Source organism: Ochlerotatus camptorhynchus, unplaced genomic scaffold (assembly GCF_037179485.1).
Source record: "Ochlerotatus camptorhynchus isolate MF236.1 unplaced genomic scaffold, CSIRO-AGI_Acam_v1.1 ptg000036l, whole genome shotgun sequence".
Lineage (NCBI taxonomy): Eukaryota > Metazoa > Arthropoda > Insecta > Diptera > Culicidae > Ochlerotatus > Ochlerotatus camptorhynchus.
This window is the reverse complement of record NW_027040527.1, coordinates 3,574,854-3,595,487: the sequence shown is the minus strand read 5'-3', so window position 1 is coordinate 3,595,487 and position 20,634 is coordinate 3,574,854. Positions and strand designations below refer to the sequence as shown.

At 41.6% G+C, this 20,634-nt stretch overlaps 2 protein-coding genes and 1 pseudogene across 5 annotated transcripts in view; all 3 read left to right on the top strand.

The window, feature by feature from the left end:
* The first annotated feature begins 650 nt into the window (after positions 1–650).
* LOC135709879 (uncharacterized) lies at positions 651–1,699 on the top strand (annotated as a pseudogene).
* A 5,202-nt stretch (positions 1,700–6,901) lies between these two features.
* Pgant5 (polypeptide N-acetylgalactosaminyltransferase 5) overlaps positions 6,902–20,634 on the top strand; it is a 279,794-nt gene continuing 266,061 nt past the window's right edge. For 2 of the 4 annotated variants that reach the window (XM_065232889.1, XM_065232861.1), the window contains exon 1: positions 7,254–8,031. The gene's annotated coding sequence lies outside the window, so the exon portion shown is untranslated. Of the gene's footprint in view, positions 6,997–7,253; positions 8,061–20,634 lie in introns of those variants that run through there. The other 2 variants (XM_065232879.1, XM_065232869.1) reach the window with 2 other exon arrangements.
* LOC135709872 (uncharacterized) lies at positions 13,511–14,404 on the top strand. Its single transcript, XM_065232310.1, has one exon. The coding sequence runs from the start codon at positions 13,511–13,513 to the stop codon at positions 14,402–14,404; it is 894 nt and encodes a 297-aa protein (XP_065088382.1).

Here is a 20,634-nt window from a genome sequence, read left to right as displayed (position 1 = left end):
GCCTCGAGAAGCGCCTTTTGCCGTTCTTGCAGCACGATGAAGCTCCGCTATTTTGGCCAGATTTGGCATCATGCCACTATTCTAAAAGTGTCCTGGAGTGGTATGAGGCCAATTCTGTCCATTTTGTTCCAAAGGACATGAATCCGCCAAACTGTCCGGAGCTGCGCCCGGTGGAGCAGTACTGGGCAATAATGAAGCGGGAACTTCGGAAGAGCAAGAAGACAGTCAAAGACGAGAAGGACATGTTAAGAAAATGGAAAAAACTGAGAAACTGGTACCGGATGACACTGTAAAGACTTTGATGAAGGGCATCAAGTGAAAATGCGTTCAATTTTACACTCAAGGCTCCATCGATTAACTTTTCTTTTGATTTTTGAAGTAAATATATGTATAAAACTACCCTAAAATTTTGGTTTGATTCTAAACATTATAAGAAAATTGGCATGACATTTTCGGTGTCACCCTTAATTGTACAAAGTGTCCGCCGACAACACGCTAGTGTAAATACAGTTTACCATGCACTGTATGGTGGCGAGGGGGCGACTCTATCTACGATGCAGAAAAGATTGTGTTTTGCTGTGGCTAGCTACACGCACGCTGAGTAGATAGAAGGAAGATTTATGTCGATTTTGAAGATTTCCTGCAAAAATATGAAACAGGATGCAAGTAGATGCGAGAAATGAAAGATGATTTTTCGAAGATTGATTCGCTAATGAGAGATTTTTTAAGCATCTAGAATTGAGATTGATGGATACTACTTCTTTGGAATTTCAAAATCACGACTTGCCACTATTTATCGAAAATCGCTCGCCACTATCTGCTCTTGGATCAAAAAGTACGACCAGAATGGGCTCTTCCGGCGTAAACAACGTGAGCAGGTGTACAAAAAGTTCAGAGTCGGTATGCGTAGTTGGTTGGCTCAACTTTACATGAGAGAACCTATGTTGTTTCTGGATGAGGCTAAGGAAAGGTTCCAGAAGCGATTCCATATTACCATTAGTGTGTCGTCGATTTGCGCTATTTTGCACGAGTGTGGTCTCTCACGAAAAACAATTGAACGCAGGGCCATTCAAATAAGAGATACGGAAATTGTAAGATTCGTTACAGAACTGATGGCTATCCAGTGGGATATCTACAACCTAGATTTTCTAGACGAAGTTAGCTTCGACAATCGCGACATGCTACGCCGGAAAGGATATGGGGTAATAGGACAAAAAGTTATCTATCGTGGTGAATTTTGTCGCAAGCCTCGTGTATCTTTACTTTGCTTCCTGGGCATGAATGGGATGCTGGATAGTTTTTCAACACAGGGTACATTTACAAGAAACAAATTCTTTGCATGTTGCAGAAATTTTGCTTTACATAATAAACATGTACAAAACTTCATTCGGTTTGGGTGATGGATGGGGCAAGGATCCATTGTGATCCAAATATTATTAGATACCTGAGATCGATCGGCATAATCCCAGTTTTCCTCCCAGCATATTGTCCTTTTTTCAATCCTATCGAAATAATTTTTGGATTAGTGAAAAAAGATCTTATTAGGAACAGAGTAGAGCACTCATCAGTCATCTATGACGTTTGCGCATCGATTAACCGTTTCAAAATTTATTCTTGCACAAACATTTTTGAGCACTGTGGGTATTAAATATGCGGGAGGAATTTTTTTCCCAGAAAAAGGTTTGAATCAAGACATTAGACAAATGGACTTTTTTTTTTATTGAAGAACGTTAATTGATCGTGTTGACTTTGCAAGCATTTTATCATGGATTTCTCCTAATTTTCTTTCATTAGTTTGATTCATTCAGACTTAAAACAATAGAATCATTATTTCATTGATCATAAGGAAATATAACGAAATGAACTGGTGATATATAATAAAACAGAACATTACATGTTAAAATGTGTCTTACTCGAAGAATGATCTAAGTCAGCACAATCTACGACTCTTTCTGCTATAGTGTGACTAAGCTCGCATTCTTCGGGTTTTGTCGCTGATGTCATCGCCGTCAAAAGCTCCATATCCGTGTTCGCTCGAGATTCCATCACATTCAATTTGTTCCTCGATTTGTTCACCATTCCTTGCAGAATAGACAGCGCAAGATCAGCATCCTTTCTTACCTCGGCGATTTCTTTGGATCAGCTTCGGTTTACAGTTTGTGCTACGACAAGTCCTCTGCTTAGTGACTGCAGTCTTGCTGCCTCCGAGACAGACGTCCAACGGAAAAACTTCGCCAAGTTTAGCGTAGGTGCTCGGGCCTGTTTCAGTCGATCGTGTTCATGCGCCGGTGATGAGTTGATAAAATTCACCCACAGTAACCAAGAACTATGGTGTCCCTTAATTCATCGTGATCCGCTACAATGTTCCCTTCTTCCAATAGATCCCACATTTTCTCTGGGTGCGAGCGCTCCTGATCATCACTTCCACACTATCTCTTCTTCCACACTACTTTTATCATTTTCCATGCCATTTTCCCTTTCCATTACACTTTCTTGTCCGATTTCTGCATCTTCGCATATTCGCACCTCAGCCGTATCCTTTTCATCCTCCAAATACTCATCCGCCTCGAATGATCTGCAAATAAATACTAGTTAGTAAGATTCTCAGCAAACAAAATTATGGTAATATCGAACTTACTCATCCATTTTTCGATAAATAAATCAAACAGTTTAGAATATATATTTTTTTTTCACCAGAGTCACAGCATGACGAATGTTTTGATTTCGTTTTTGCGCTAATCACGACGTTGGAGCTACTGGTGACGTGATGACAGGGCTGCCAAATTTTATTTTTTGAACGAAAAAACCAGCTGGCTGGCATGCCGCCATGTTATTGAAACCAACATCTGAAACGTCACAATTCCAGTGTGAACTGCAAAAATGGCGTGACTGAATTGTCTTATTTTTATCAAATGAAATTATTTTCCCTTTTATGCCATATAAATGGTTGACTTCGTGGAAGAAAATCAGAAAATAATATTTTATGAGTCCTAAGTTTATTTTTCATAAAATGTAAGCAAAAATATTAAATATTATCACGCCTTTTTTGAAATTCTGGCTTGAATCTTCTATTTGTTTACAAATTATGAGCTGTCAGTGGGGCCCGCAATTCGCGGGTCCGCAGCGATGTTAGCTCTTTTCAAGGCAACAGCTGGCTGGCATGCCGCCATGTTATTGAAACCAACATCTGAAACGTCACAATTCCAGTGTGAACTGCAAAAATGGCGTGACTGAATTGTCTTATTTTTATCAAATGAAATTATTTTCCCTTTTATGCCATATAAATGGTTGACTTCGTGGAAGAAAATCAGAAAATAATATTTTATGAGTCCTAAGTTTATTTTTCATAAAATGTAAGCAAAAATATTAAATATTATCACGCCTTTTTTGAAATTCTGGCTTGAATCTTCTATTTGTTTACAAATTATGAGCTGTCAGTGGGGCCCGCAATTCGCGGGTCCGCAGCGATGTTAGCTCTTTTCAAGGCAAGGCAAACAAGATAGGGATGCCAGCTAGCTGCAAGGCAAGGCAAACAAGATAGGGATGCCAGCTAGCTGGAAAAAACTCGTCGCAATTGTGCAGTGTTGCCAAATGAATGGCGCACGAATTACATATTTTATCTGCATGCAAAATATTATCATTTCCGCGAACTACTCATCGCAGCGCTGGCATTGGTTATATGAGGGGGTTAGAGACAAAGGGGTGTAAGTAACTTTGATCAATTCTCTTCATCGACTTTCTCTTTTGATAGCCACAGCCTTATAAACAGATCGCTATTGCGCTATTTCTGCCAGATAGTTTGATAAAGGAGGTTCTCATCGAGGGGGGCGACACATCTAAATCTCAAGTTTAGATACTCAACAAATCTCACACTAGAGAATCAATCTTCGAAAAATCTTCTTTCATTTGTCGCATTTACTTGCATCGCTCATCATCTTATTGCAGGAAATCTTCAGAATCGTCATCAATCTTCTTTCTATCTACTCAGCGTGCGCGCAGCTAGCCACAGCAAAACACAATCTTTTTTGCATCGTAGATAGAGTCGTCCCCCTCGGTTCTCATCTAGCATCCAGAATGGCACACGAATCAAGGATTGTGTTTGCAGCTGAAATATTAACGAAGGAGAAAGTCGATGAAGAGAATCGATCAAAGTTACTCACATCCCTTTTCTTCTATAATATTCTGTTTACCTTGTATGCAACATTGCTTGCGACTTAGTGAGCTAGATTGGTTTTTCGACAGAAGCTCGAGAGATGTCGTTACTGACCGAGGGGGACGACTCTATCTACGATGCAGATTAGATTGTGTTTTGCTGTGGCTAGCTGCGCGCACGCTGAGTAGACAGAAAGAAGATTGATGACGATTCTGAAGATTACCTGCAAAAAGATGATGCACGATGCAAGTAGATGCGCCAAATGAAAGAAGATTTTTCGAAGATTGATTCGCTAGTGTGAGATTTGTTGAGCATCTAAACTTGAGATTTAGATGTGTCGCCCCCCTCGTTACTGACGTCCTTTTTCTTAGGTACAATGAAAAACTAATTCAAATATTTACGTCTGTATGTCTATTATATCAGTATTAAATTATGTTTGGAATTATTGTCGCGCTTATGTTAAATTCTCATTTGGTGATGGTCGAAGCGCGCCGCTCATAAGCGCGATGCAACCCCGCCCATAAGGATTATACACAGGTGTGTAACTTTGATAGTATTTTATAGCAGCGGCTTGAGGAGCGAATCCTGGATAAAGAGCCGCCGTGTGTTAACTCAATGGGTGCAGTCGTACGGCCATAAACATAAAACAGATGGCATAATCAACAATCAATACGAAACTAACGATTTTAAATTGGCTCACCACTTTAGTAGCCTATTGGCAACAATCAATACGAAACTAACGATTTTAAATTGGCTCACTACTTGACTAGCCTATTGGTCCCAAGCAAACGATTAACGTGCCCCATTCTAGTCGAAATTCCACTACTACACAATGTTTGTTTTGATCCGCTATGAAAGTTTGACAGATAAAATGAGGGGTTAGTGGATTTTCCCATGTTTCGAGGGGTGAATCGATAAGCTTGGGACCGAATAGAGTACCAGAGCTGAGCCAAAAAGTTGAGCACGTTATTTTGGGACCTTCTAGTCTTAGAGTTACCTCTATGCTATTGGTCCAAGCAAACGATTAACGTACCCTATTCTGGTTGAAATTCTATTGCTACACTATGTTTGTTTTGATTCGCTATGAAAGTTTGACAGATAACATCAGGGGTGTGTGGATTCCTGCAGAACATGCAGGGGTGAGTGAAATAGCTTGGGACTGCTTGGGACCGTTGTTCTGGTACTGAGTGAGCCAATAATAATAATAATAAATTCTTCGGGACCCAGTGGTCTTAGAGTTACCTCTATGGTATAATCCCATTTTGAGAAATTATCCTGCCACACACAATATTGTTGTAAAGAATACTAAAGTTCACGAAATTTAGTATGGCACCTTTACAGATTACTGTAAAAATGTAAGCAGAGCATCGATCAATAAAGATTTTGAAATGTATACCTTGAAATCATAGAAACTTAAAAGCGAGCTTAAAAGTAAAGAATTACCGACATAAATCTTTATTTTTGTATAAAGAACTTTGAAGAAGTTTCCTCGGAAGTTTCACGAATGGTTGGTCGGGATCTATCTGGGAGGGAGAAGCAGACTCGAAAAATATGAACGTCAAAAGGAGCCAGAATCAAGCAGTCATGAACTGTCATTGGAAGCCAAGCAGTTTGATGATGCTTTTCTCACACTTCAACAAGAATACACAAGGCGGTATTGAAATCTTGCGTGAAGTAATTTATGACAAACTGTCGTTTCCAGCTATCTCAATCAAAGGGACACCGTTTTTTTTAAATTGATCAATTGAATATACTCAAATCCATATAGAAAGATACCATTTACCAAGATTTTTGTCAACATATTTAGGGGCACAGCAAAATATCAAACAGCAAAGTACATTTTCTCACTGCAAAGTGAACAATCTCATACAACACTAATAAAAATTAAATGCTAATTTTCATGTGTCACACACATGAATTTTTGCAATGTGATAAACAAATTATATGTATATGTCGGACACATAGTTCTTATGTGTACACATAAAATTCATGTGTAACCACACATACTATTCATTTGACTCATAAATTTCATGTGTACTTCTGAGTGGATTCTGTTTTTGTGTGGATACATGAACATCATGTGGAATTTAGATGGAAATTCGCAAATAAAAATGTGTCGAATTTTATTAGTGAATCATTACACATTCAAAGCAAAACCTAAGAGGAAGAGGAGATAACTGGCTTCTTTTTGTCTGTGATGTGTTCTTCTTCTCTCGCGAAAACGACCGTGCAAAAACTATTTCATTATGGGCGACGCAGTCGACTGCCAAAATACAAGAAAATAGATTCCCTGTTGTAAAAATTCTCGCGTTTCTATACGTTCGCCCCAACAATCAGGCGCTGGTTCGCGTAGGACAGAAAATTGGTTCATAAAAGTCCCCCTATTGTCTCTTCTTCCTCTTAGAGCAAAACAGGCTATTTTGCTACGCCTGTTTTTATTTGATTTCAATAGTACAAATTATCATGGCAAGAAGAACAAGTATAAAATGAAATCCATGTGTGCTATCTGCTCCTCCCTCCCATGTCGGAATGTTCTCAAAGCCAGATACGTCCTTTTCATAATTCATTCTTGATATTTTCACCTCTTTGCGGCCCCTCGTTCGAAGTATCCAAACTGCCAGCCTCCAGAGTGACGTTTCTGTCAAAATCTGGCATTTACACGCATCATAAAACTGCCAGCATTTGCGTCGTCGTCGCGAGTGATCAACACGACTGCGGTTATGCTTCGAGTTTCACATAAATAGTGAACGTTCGAGCGTGCGGAAGGGTTTTCCATTTATGTCTCCGTGTTTCGATGGTCCGATAAAGTGTGTGGTAATTTGATTGCAGATACTGTTTCCGGAGTGAGTGTCCTATCAGTGGTCAAGCATTTTTTTTAATTACCTGCGAGGTTTCGTCAATGTGAGTGAAATGATCAAAGGCTTTAGTGAGTGGAACGGATAAGTAGTGGGAGTGAATGGAACAACATCCCAACTTCCATCGTCGTAGTTTAGCTTGTTTTATTGACACGGTGTCAGTTTCGCGGATTTGATTCCAGAAGTTGGTGTGTGTTCGACGATAGGAAAAAGGTGCTTCGGAAGGCTGAACAACGTGTAGGCCTGCTTTACTTCTTTGTGCCACGGAAACATCACCAAAAAATAGGTGAAGGTTTCGGTAAAAACGGGTTAAACCTAAATCCACGAAAGAGTGTTGTGTTATTGGAATCAGTTCCGGACTCTGTGTACGTGTCCGGAAGACAGTGTTCACAGGGCAAGAAGAAGATAGCTATTTTGGGAATACCGTAAAAGATATATAAAAAAGAAACACCATTAACCGTGTGCGTACACATTATTCTGCTCCAATCGATGTGTGTTGCAACGGGGAAGCTGTGTGCTGGAGCTGCCGCCGATGATGATCAAAACGGATGATTGTTGAGCCGCAGACTCGTCCGGGGGATGATAATTTCGTGCTATTTATTTTCCTGTCTCTCTAAAACCAACATTCAGCTAAATAAATAAACTACATGCACATCAAGAGTGGAGCTTTGTATTGTACGAAGAAAAAATCAGAGTGAAATTGGTTTCATTTTCGGTTTGGTGGCCGTCGTAGGAAACCCGCGAAGCAAGAAGAGGTGCTAATTGGAAGAAGTTGATGAAAATCGTTTGAAAGTGGAATTCGATTCTTATAGAAAAGCGGTTATCATCATTGTTGGTTGCACACTTCAATCGGTGTGCTTGCAAGAAAAAGAAGGCATCGAAGGTTTCGACGTCACGGACAATGAACACTGACCTACCGGTGTGAGCACGGACCGCGCGGCAGACACAAAAGTGGGAGCTGTTTTCGAGTTGCGTCCAGTTGTCTGCTACAGTCATCACCACCGTCGACGTCGCAGTTGTGTGGTAAGTGTTTTGAACGAATATATGGGGGGGTATTGTAGGATCATTGCGAGGCCATTATCTCATTCTGATAATTTGGAGAAAAGCAGACAGAGCACCGGATGGGCATCATAAATGCCGCAACAAGATAGAAGTTGGTTGACTGAAATTGAACATTGAATTGCACTTCTCTTTTTTTGTAGCGGTATGGTGTGCTGTATTAATAGATTGTAAATTTGACTCTAATTGGTCGTTTCGTTACTGCAGGCAAGGCAGAGTTTTAAAAATGTGCAGTTCTGGTGATCTTGTTATTGCCACGTATTTACTCTAATATGCGCAGGAGTCATGTAAGCTTATCAATAATGACTGATTAAATGACAATAATTCACGGGGTAATTACACGATACGTATACAGGTATATACTGCCTATACTACCCATAATCGCATAACAGTCCCATATGGATAGGAAATCAAGCAACGATGGGACTGATATGCCAAAGGATAAATGCAGCATAAAAACGTTAAAACAAAGCAATCAATGCTAGGCCCAAGCGTTATGCTCGCTACGGCTACTTGTTATAAGTAGAGATAGGGGTGTCACTTCCCTGTGATATGCGATTACGGGCAGTATAATCCCATATCAGTCCCATATGGAAAAAGTAGACATGGAGAAAATGGCAGTTGAAGTTACGAAGTGCAATTCCTATGTAAATATATGAAAAATCATAATAAATTAATTGATAATTTTATAACGTTGAAGTGAAAATCCATATGGGATTGATATGCGATTATAGGCAGTATAGGTATACTGCCTATAATCTCATATCAGTCCCATATGGATTGTCGTCAATTTTAAGATAACAACGTTATCCACCATCAATTGGCATGCACTTTCATATTACGCGATAAAACTACGGACTTTGATAATGAAAAATGTGAAAACAACATGAAGTCGGTTGGTCCCATTAAGCAAAGTAATTGCATATCAGTCCCATCCTGAAATTCGATTGTTCAGAGGTCAAGTTACAGTTCTGCTTTTTGGTTCGTCATATTTTTGGCTGATGTAACAAAAAAAAAAACATGCAATCTTCATTGTAACAGATTTCAACTTGAAAATAAAATATCAATTAATTTACTTTATTTTTTTTATTTTTACATGAGAATTGCACTTCGTAACTTCAACTGCCATTTTTTCAATGCCTACTTTTCCATATGAGACTGATATAGGATTATAATACGTAAGTTGTTAAGCCTCTTGGGTCATGCAGAGCATAGAAGGGAGACGCCTAAAGCCTTACAGTGCGAATTGAACGACCAGAAACCTGGTAGCTATATGTTTGCTTTCAAGTCAATAATCAACTCACTTAAACCGTGTATTTGCTATTTAAGCAACGAACAAAGTTCTATCGGGTCAGGCAATGGAAAACGTCACTCATTTCGATCGAGAAATTACCCTTGTTCGTACTACAACCCATGTTATAATAATTATCGACAAGAAAAATGTCATCAAACCTTGTGTAAGGTTATAACTACCTAGTCTGAACATAACATAAGCGACGGTCAAAGCCCACTTGGGACAGGCAAGAGGAAATTCGTTTCGAAGGAGGTAACTGCCGAAGCGACGGAAAATTCCGATCGCGTCAGGTAAAGGTAAAAGTAGCTCGGATCGGAATTAGCCTAAGCGATGGACAGGGCCCGGTTGGGCACATAGGTTGGGTCAGGCTAGAAGAAGTCATCTCAAAAGAGGAAACAACTTAAATGACGAAAAATTTCGATCGGGTCAGGCCTTGATAGCGTGAAGAACGGCTTCAGCCCCCGAGAACCTTTTCCAACCAACCAATTTTTTCGGAGATTCCGAAGCCGTTCTCATACTCGTTTCGAATGAAGATACCTACGCACGAAAAAAAAAACACGCCGGTGTTACGTCAAAGGTTGTTAGCTTTCGTCCATCCTTTTCTTCAGATAAAAGCTACATGATTCACTCGTGGATTTATTTATTTATTTTGTCAAGCAAAAAAAGACTACATACAATGGTTACAATGTTTTACATACATGCTATACTTAATTTCTATTGTGTTTAAGTCGGTTTTTAATTTGTTCTTTTGACATAGTGATGCTAATGACTGAGCAGGATACAACACACTTAGAAATTATCGCCGACTTCAGTCATTTTTACCGAAATATGAACAGCTGAACTGTTCGGTAAAATTTAAGCAATTCAATTCAATTGCTTTTCAGTTACTTTGAAACTAAATCTCCAATCTACAGTTTTTTAGGTCGATGTGTCGTCGACTTTGGAAAGCAACCGTTTCGTGATGAGTGCGTGAGTGCTGACCAAGTTTTGCGCCCATTGCTGCAATGGAAGCGCTCTGTCCCCCGTTGGCGATACTGTTATACAATTAAACCACTGGAAGCGGATTCCGTTCTGATGGAGGAGGCTTATTGGATAGCTGAAGATAGATTGTTTATTGTGTTGTACGTTTTGACTATAGTTCCACGATGTTTTGTACAGTGAACAAGAATCCTCGGATCTGTAAAGTTAATTCGATTGAACTTTATCTCAACAGGTGTTGACACAATGTGATTTCTGCCCAGTGCTCTGAATGTCAACGTGAAGAAATTCAAGCAAGCGCCGGTAAACGGCGGGAGTAACTATGACTCTCTTAAGGTAGCCAAATGCCTCGTCATCTAATTAGTGACGCGCATAAATGGATTAACGAGATTCCCTCTGTCCCTATCTACTATCTAGCGAAACCACAGCCAAGGGAACGGACTTGAAAACACTAGCGGGGAAAGAAGACCCTGTTGAGCTTGACTCTAGTTTGGCATTGTAGGGCGATATAAGAGGTGTAGAATAGGTAAGAGCCGGGGTAACATATTATCTCCCCGACACCAATGAGATACCACCACTTTTACTTACATGATCAGGTGGAACAAGTGCTAAGGTTATTGCAACCTCCTAACATAAGGTTTCTTGTTCAGTGTTCAGTCATGTCGTCATTTCTGGCCATAATGCCTGCGGTTATCGCGTCCGTCGCCCGGCTCTGGGCGTGCGATCCGAACGGGTGGCTTCGGCTGCCCTAGTAGGGTCCTGCCCTCGGGTCCGTACGGCACACACGGCCACAGTTTGGTCAACGTTTACACAGTATGACATCTGGATACTGCAAGTCATGGACAGTGCCAGGTGCGGAGTTTGACTTCTGCGGTACATCTCCAAAACAATAACGGAGGTGTCCAAAGATCAGCTCAGTGTAGACAGAAACAACACGCTGAGGATAATGACAATCCATTGCGTAAAAGTTACGTGATTTGGTTGATGGTTTTCACAGTGATTCTATGCTTCACAGCTTTCTTTGTTTTGAATAATGACCTCCAAGTATTCAAATTACTTTCATTTACTGTCTATCTTTGAATATACAAACCAGAGGTGAAGTGAGGTAAACAAGAACTCGACAGTGAGCATGCATAAGGGGGTAAATGCGATGATCGATTCTTTTCATCGATTTTCTCTTTGCATTGCTACAGCTAAGCGGAACAATTTTCTAGCATTTGTTCAATGTAGAGTTGTAACAGGTTGTATTGACTATCAAAAGCAACAGCAAACGCACCGAGAAACGTTAAATCTAGCGAGTTATTAACAAAAGAGAAAATCGACGGAGAGAATCGATCATCGCGTTTACGCCCTTATGCATGCTCTCTGTCGAACTGTTTCTAATGTAGTTTGAACTAGGGTAGGTGTACCAGTTATGGTTATACGTCCCTTTTGTGGTGTGTTCTAATTATAGCCTATGAGATTCCCATAGGTCATAATAGCAACGTGTACATAGGTACATCTACTATACATGTGCAATTCAAGCTGAACATTGCATTAGGTCCTAAGTAACATTGATAGATTCTCTTCATCGACTATCCTTTTCGTTAATAACTTGAGCACATAAACGTTTCTTGTTGTTTTTGTCGTATTATATTCTAGATAAAAGCTTCTTTTATCGATCTGTGTAAAAATACCTGGAATTGTCTTTACATGGACGTGGGGATACAAAGAGAAAGTCGACGAAGAAATTCTGTCAATGTTACTTACGATCTAGTGCAATGTTGAGCTTGAATTCTCAAATAGAACGAGCCAAATCCGTTACAAAAAGCAATGTCCTACACATAATTGTTAAAATGTTAGCAATTTGATAATCTGTTACCAAATTGTGGTTTAATAGTTACTCACCAATCAAAACAAGTCAACACAATAATCTGATATCAACACTGCATCGCTGTTATATTGAAATTGCACTGATTTTTCATACTTGCAGATCACTTATCATTTCCGGAGAACTTTGAGATTAGGGCGTAATTGCTTTTGTAAACAAACACGTAATTTGCCGATTTTTCGCATATTAAAGCTCAATCTAAAAAACTGTTTGTTTACAAAAGCAATTACGCCCAAATCTCAAAGTTCTCCGGATTTACGTGAAATTTAGTTAAGCTGTAAAATCACGTAATTTTTATCTGAATTTCATTTAACATTTAAGTGATCACGTAAATTCTACGTGGATCCCGTGGTAATTACAGCAATGTCCCGTTTTTGTCAGCCCCATGATGAATTTAGGGCTGACAAAAACGGGACGCTGACAAAATCGGGACATTTTTTTTCGCTTAATTTTTTGAACATAATATCTTTAAATGCTGTTTTAAAATGCAAGATTTATGTTTTAGGAATCATTCAATATATACGAGCCCTTTTAGGGGGGCGGGGGGAGCTGGAATTTCAAACTTTTCGTAAGTGTCATATAAGAAAAAACATTCTTACATTGATGGTGTGGAGACGGGGGTGGCTAAATGGACTTAGGTAAGAATTGGATGGCCACTGTGCATATGTGGTTAAGCATTTTCTGGAAGAACAACAATAATAATACATAGTGCATAATAAAGACTTGCATATGTCCCATGGACCCCAGATTAAAATTCTCTGAATGAAATTTGTAAAGATTTTCACACACACACACACACACACACACACACACACACACACACACACACACACACACACACACACACACACACACACACACACACACACACACACACACACACACACATATATACATACACATACACACACACACACACACACACACACACACACACACACACACACACACACACACACACACACACACACACACACACACACACACACACACACATACACACACAGCCGTGCTATTCTGCTCCCAAGAAGGGTGACACCTTCTTGAAATGGCGAGTGGGCTAATAGTGCGGCTGCCCCTGTCCCGGTAAAACCTTGGCAGGCCTCCGGATACGTTCAAAACTCCTCACCAATTGGTGATTGGTGAGTAGTAGGCTCAGATGTAACATTACTGACTTACGCCGATTTGGCTCTGAACACGGCCCCCATGAAGGATCGTATCAATGCAATGTTGGCTGAAGCGCAGGAGACGCTGAAGGGACCAACGAACCCACGTCCGGAGAAAAGAGATAGGGAAACGCCATGAGACGAAGAGGACCCCAAAATCACAAGGACGACGAATACGGGGACAAGGAGCAAGAAGACAGTGATTGGCGTAAAGTCGAAACCCAGAAGGAGAAGAGGAAAAAAATGAAGGAAGAGGAACAAAGGAAGAAGGAACAGAAGAAGAAGGAGGAGAAGGAAAAGAAAAATGAAGAGGAAGAAAAGAAGAAGAAGACGGAAGAGAGGAAGAATGAAATCAAGAAGAAGGAAAACCCCAGGCATCGTAGGGAGAGAAGTAAGGGCGACGCTCTGGTTATCGAGGCGAAAGACAAAACGACATACGCAGTACTCCTCCGGAAAGTGAGAGAGGATCTGGAGTTGAAGCAACTAGGCGAGGACGTGGTGAAAACCAGGCGCACCCAGAAAGGCGAGATGCTCTTCGAGCTGAAGAAGGACTCGTCGGTGAGGAGTTCAGCCTTCAAGGAACTCGTCGAAAAATCTCTTGGCAAGGACGCGAACGTAAAAGCCTTATCGCAGGAGTCAGTGGTCGAGTGCAAGGATCTGGATGAGATCACAACGGAAGACGAGGTACGATGTTCGCTGAAGGTGCAATGCAATCTGGGAGATGTGCCTATGACAATCCGGTTGAGGAAGGCGTACGGTGGTACACAAACTATCTATCTACTAGCTATCCCTCGGGTTACCAAGCAAACGGAGAGATACTTTAAGTGCATGAACTTTGGTCACCAGGCGAGAAACTGCAAAGGCCCTGATAGATCGGAGCTGTGCAGGAAATGCGGAGAGAAGGGGCACGTTGCTAAAGACTGTTTGAAGCAACCGAGGTGCATGCTCTGCAGAAAGGAGGACGGAAACGGTCATAAGACGGGAAGTTTCAGGTTCCCAGCTTACAAAAAGGCGATAGCGGGCCAATAGTAATGGAGATAACCCAAATAAATCTCAATCATTGCGACACAGCACAGCAACTGTTGTGGCAGTCGACAACGGAAACAAAGTGCGACGTTGCAATGATTGCGGAGCTGTATCGAGTCCCTCCCGATAACGATAACTGGGTGGCCGATAGAGTAGGGATGGCGGCAATACAAGTTATGGGCATGTATCCCATACAAGAAGTGGTGACGAGGTCTTACGAAGGTTTTGTGATCGCCATAATTAATGGAACCTTCGTATGTAGTTGCTATGCACCCCCGAGATGGACAATGGAGCAGTTTTCACCAGAAGCTAGATGGACTCACCGGGGAGCTCACCGGACGGAGACCAATCGTCATTGAAGAAGATTTCAATGCTTGGGCAGTGGACTGGAGAAGCAGATGTACCAACGCAAGAAGGTATAGCCTGCTGGAAGCTCTGGTAAAGTTGGACGTCAGTCTGGCCAACGAAGGAACCATCAGCACCTTCCCCAAAGATGGTAGGGAATCCATTATCGACGTCACTTTCTGCAGTCCGTCGTTAGTGGCAAGTATGAACTGGAGAGTGTGAGGAGTACACCCATAGTGACCATCAGGCGATTAGGTACAGCTTTGGTCGACGGATACCTACGGCAATGTGGAAAACGAAAGTAAGCAAGCGGAGGTGGAAGACGAAGGCATTCGACAAGGATCTCATAATTTTCAACTAGCCCCTCAACCCTCCTCCCCCCTGCTTTGATCTTGCCACCACCGCACATTTAATTCTCAAAAAATGTCATTATTGAGCTCGACAATCAATAAAATACGAATACGACTGTACAAAACAGTCCACCTCAACCAAAACTAATTGAATCATATAGGCTGACAAAATCGGGTCAAAAAGCTGACAAAATCGGGGGTAGACAAAATCGGGGGTAGACAAAATCGGGGGCTGACAAAATCGGGTCACCACTGTATTGTATGTCGTTTTTGTTTTTGTGGTTTAGCTACACCGTACATCTAAATTTTTCAGGTTTCACCAATGTAGCTTTGATGGATGGGTTGAGGATCTAACTGAAGAAACTGCTGCATATGGAGACCATCCACCTTGTCGCGGATACGGCATTCGAGACATTTTTTGAAGCTTTTTATCTTTTCTCCAGCCGACGAAGACTATCACGAGATATCTGACAACGGATCCAAATACAAGGGAGCATCATGAGCTCTAACAACTTATGGATATTAGCAGCGGCGGTGGTGTAGTGATAAGCGTGATTACCTCTCATCCCAACAGGCCTGGGTTCAATCCCAGTAGGCGCCGCCGGAATGTTCTGAGGCATAACATCTCTGATCACGCTTTCCTTCGGAAGGGAAGTAAATCCGTTGGTCCTCGGTTCATGAGTTGATGGGTCGATAGGTAGGGTGTGGGAGCTGCCTCCTTGGCGTCGGTAGCATTGGTGCTCAGCACGGAAAACAAGATCGACGGAAAACAAAATCAAGGTAACTAATACGTTATTATTTACCTTTCATTTGATATTTCGATCTTTAAAATCGGCCCAGTGGTTCAAAAGTTGATTTTTTGAAAAACGTCATTTTTGACAAAAAAAAACACTATTTTTTGGACCACCCAAGGGGTTGGTCACTCTACACAGTGTGCCAAAATCAAACTGGGGCACACCCAAGTGCAGTCATTGACGTTGTTTGGCACCCATGGTTACAATTTTTATGATCTTCAAAGTTACTGGCAACACTGAACTTTTCCTGCGCCTGCGCAGTGTACATGTGTCAAAATTTGTTATTGACGTTGCCACTCCTAGTCAAATTCATTTCAAAACAACCGTGAATCCCCACCAAGTCTCGCCATGGATTCTCAAAACCGTTACACCCGTGACGGCAGTCGCATCCACATTTCCTCCCATACGAAGAACAGCTGACAGCGGTATCTTGACCTGACCGAGGTTTCCGGCCATGGCTACACGAACTAGCGATGCATCTCCTACGGCTGCGGCTGCTTCCAATGCTGCTGCTGGTCCGTCTTTTTTGACGAATTTTAGAGGAGACGGACCAGCAGAAGGAACAGCATCAGCAGCAACTAATGCAGCAGTAGCATTGGAATCAGCCGCAGCCGTGGGAGCTGCATCGCAAATTGTGTAACCGTGGTCGACGCTGGAAATCTTGGGCCGGTCACGACAAACGGTGCTTGAGTTTTAATCGGAAAGTCAACAACTAAACAAAAACTATACCATCCGACCATTCGAACTGCCCGAATACATCCATGGCGGTGGCTGCTACATCAACCATTCCATCGTCCAACATATAATGTTGGAGGACCGTCTTGGCAAAATCTCAAATAGTTCAACAAATTTTTACTCTCGTTCCTTTTTCAACTTCCAACTAACACAATAAGAAATTATAATTACGAATCATAACATTAACTACACAAAAAAGGAAAATCCTTTCCTTTTTCAGAAAAAAAGCTTCCGCTCTTTCAAAGCTAACGTGTTTTCGGTGTTCTCGTTGCTCCACGCACCGTTCATCTTCTTGGAGGAGGAGAAGCACAGCTTCATAATGAACGGGAGTTTTGTGCATTTGTGATCATCGCGCTGTGATTGCACTTCATGATGACGTTCACCGCCATGGCTACGCTCGGGAACTCGACCAATCCGGAGGAGGAACTTCCCGATTTCAGCGCACTTGCGACGGGTGGCAGTCCTTGTTGGTGAATGCAGTCAGCAGCAGATCCTCGGACGGCATACGGGTGGGTTATTGAAGAAGTGGAGAATGCGATTTTTGCTGGCCTGGGAAGCGATTGTTCTTGGAGGCGCTGTAGACCTTGAAACTGATCGAATTGTCCTGCAGTACGGGTTGGTGGACTCTGACAAGTAGTTTAGCTTGGAAAATTGGCTGGTCCGTTTCGGGTCAGCGGTGCGTCCTTCATCAGTCCGACGTGTGTTCCGGCCGGTGTTGGTTTCCAGTTTTCCGACGGCTGATACTCGGGCGGTGAAAAATTCGGTGCAAATCCATTTCCTCCGCCGGCTCCCAGAAGGGTTGGTTGACTAATGATTGACGTTCGTTGTGCGGGGTCGGCCTTCCGCCGAAGATGGAAGGATCGTGTAGCAACGGAGCTCGTCCGTTGCAGGCATCCTTGGAGACGGATGCATCCAGTGTGTAGTTCCAACTGGAGTCCGTGTCGTTTTTGAAAACATTGAAAAACAAACAAATATAAGAGCTGTTAAAATACCGGGTTGCCAAACAAGGCATTATTCACAAGCAATCAAAAGTCAGTTCAATGACTTCTTGACACTGCCGGTACAGCTGCGGCACACTGAGGTACACTGAGAAAAAAGTTGGCGCAAAACAAGTGTGTAGAGTGACCACCCCTTGGGACTACCCTAACATAGAAATGGTCACCCTAATGACAAAATAAGAAAATATGGATCTAATTATTGTTAAATTGCAATTAGGACCAAACTACCAATTTTTACGAAAATCTGAGAACCACTGTATCAGTGAGAGCAGAATGTACCTCTCTGAACTCTATGGAACTGTCCGTTTTCGAGCTATGATTTACTGAAAAATTCGAATATGCCATTTTGAATGATTAGGCGCTAGTCAAAATGGCCGAATTCCAGCACAAACTTGGTTTATTGCCCTTAACGAACAATTATGCACAGTTCCATGGAGTTCAGAGAGGTAAATTCTGCTCTCACTGTTTTTTTTTAGAAAACTGGATTTCTTTTTATTCAAGTAAAAGTTAGTAACTGTTTGCTCAGAAGTATCATCGATTTGCGATCTTTGACTGAATAGTTCCCAAACTAAGTCTCTGGTTTTGTCAAAATCTAGCTTTTTTTTAGTTTTTAAATGAATATAAATTTCTCATACAAACTTTAAAGTACTCCCGCAAATCCACATCAAAACCAAAGTTGTTGGGACCTCAATCAATACAGATCGAAAGAGCAGTGGGTAGCAGGGGTAGTTGTAAAGTTGACTCACCCTAATGTACATATTGACAATTGACTAGGTTGGGAAGGGATGATCTCTCATAAACTGTCGGTGTAATTTCAGGACAACTGCTAGTATTTGAAATTTTATTTTTTTTATATTCCTATCCCAAAATATTCAGAATTGACAAACGACATATGCTTGAATAAAGACTGGAACGCGCAAGAATTGGTCGACAACAAAATCGTTTCCTTCAGTCAAAATTCATATCACAAAAATCTTCTTATTTTTCTGTTGGTAGTTCAATTCTAGACCAACAATTGAAATAGGCGGAACAACCAAAAGTAAACAATAAACATTCAAAATACACCCACGCAAATTAACAAAGCCATTCGATAAAGGAAGTGTCCGCTTGCAAATGCTGGTGTTAGATTGCATGGATGTGTTTTGATTCTCGAGAAATTTGCGTTTAAAGTCATTGTTTACGTTTGGTTGTTCCGCCTTTTTCAATTGTTAGTCTAGAATTCATATATTTAAAGAAAAAATGTTCATTTATTCTTTTGGTTTGCCAAATCCGAACTTCCACCGCTCAACCCCTTGCATTAAATTTTGCACAGTGGTCTAATCAACCTTATTCGCCGCTGAACGCTAGTTAGATTTAAACCGCTGCTCGTTTTCCATGGATTTATCAGTTTTTTTTTTTAATTCCGTTTGACTCATGATTTCATGAACAAAGCGTATTTTCATGTTATTAAAATACACCATGAATAATATTCATGATATCATGAGCAACTTTTGCGTAACGCAGCAAACATTCCCAAAATCATGAATCATCCGAGTTGAAATCATGATCTAAATGTAAAAATGTAAAAGATAATAAAATAAAGCATCAGACTGGATTCGAACCAAGAACCTTGAGATCATTAAACCCGTTCTTTGACCACTAGACTATCCTGTGGTTTGATTTTTTCCGTCGATCTTGTTTTCCGTGCTGAGCACCAATGCTACCGACGTGCCAGGAAGGCAGCTCCCACACCTGGACCCTACCTATCAACCCATCAACTCATGAACCGGGGACCAACGGCTTTACTTCCCATCCGAAGGAAGGCGTGATCAGAGATGTTATGCCTCAGAACATCCCGGCGGCGCCGACTGGGATTGAACCCAGGCCTGCTGGGGTGAGAGGTAAACACGCTTACCACTACACCACCGGCGCCGTTCACTAGACTATCAGTACTTGTTTAAGATGGAAGACAAAAGACGTATAAGACATTCCTATTTAGTGCGGTTTATGAACACGGTTTGCCAAGTACGTGCAACGCTTGTAGCGGTCTTGAATTCTACTGCATTATGAAACCATGCATTTCCATGGCGAAATCATGAATGATTGTTACGATTTCATGGGATGGCAAGTTTTTTAATTTCAGGATTTTTTATTCATGAAAATGGAATCGGATTTGTTTCCGTGTACCGTTCGATAGGGCGGAGTTCTGGCTGTTGGGAGGTTTGTGGTCTTTGGGTAAACCGCGTTGTTCGCATCGTACCACTCGATTGCCTTTTTCTCATAGTGGCAGCTCGCCAAGTTCGGCCAGAACAGCACAGGTTTATTATGTTGCTTTAGGAATGGTAGCAGCCGCTTTTCCAGGCACTCCTGGACGTAAATCTCTTGATTGATGGTTCCCGTAGTAATGAAAATGCAGCTAATTAGACCACACGTGCATATGGCCTGCCAGACGAGATATTTTTTCGGGAGCTTCGATAGTTTGATGGTTTTGAAAATTTCAGCCACCTTCCTTTTTTCCTGATGCGGTATAAAACTCCTGTCCTGGAAGCTGCTTGAAATCCGCCTAAACATAAGTTTCGTCGTCCATGACGACACAGTCGAACTTTGTGAGCAGATTCGTATACAGCTTTCGGGACCGCTGCTTTGCCGACGTATCTCGGTTCGCCACCTTCACCTTCTTAAACGTCGACAACCCGGCTCGTTTCTTGTCCCGCTGCACAGTAGTATGGGAGACATTGAGCTTACCAGCGACGTCCCGGATGGAGAGGTTAGGATTCCGCTTATATTTCACCGCCACCTTCTTCGTCGTCGCTGACACATCCGGATTACGATTGCCGCCGCTTCCAGGCTTCCTGGCTGCGCGAGCAAAATTTTGACACGCTTGGACGTCATTTTGAAAACTGGAGAGCAAACAGTGAAAACTCATCATAGCAACCATTGTATATACACACAACTGCCAAATGCAGCATTTCAGGTTTTTTTTAATGCATTTTTAACAGAAATACACAAATTTGAAGTTGACCAATTTTTGC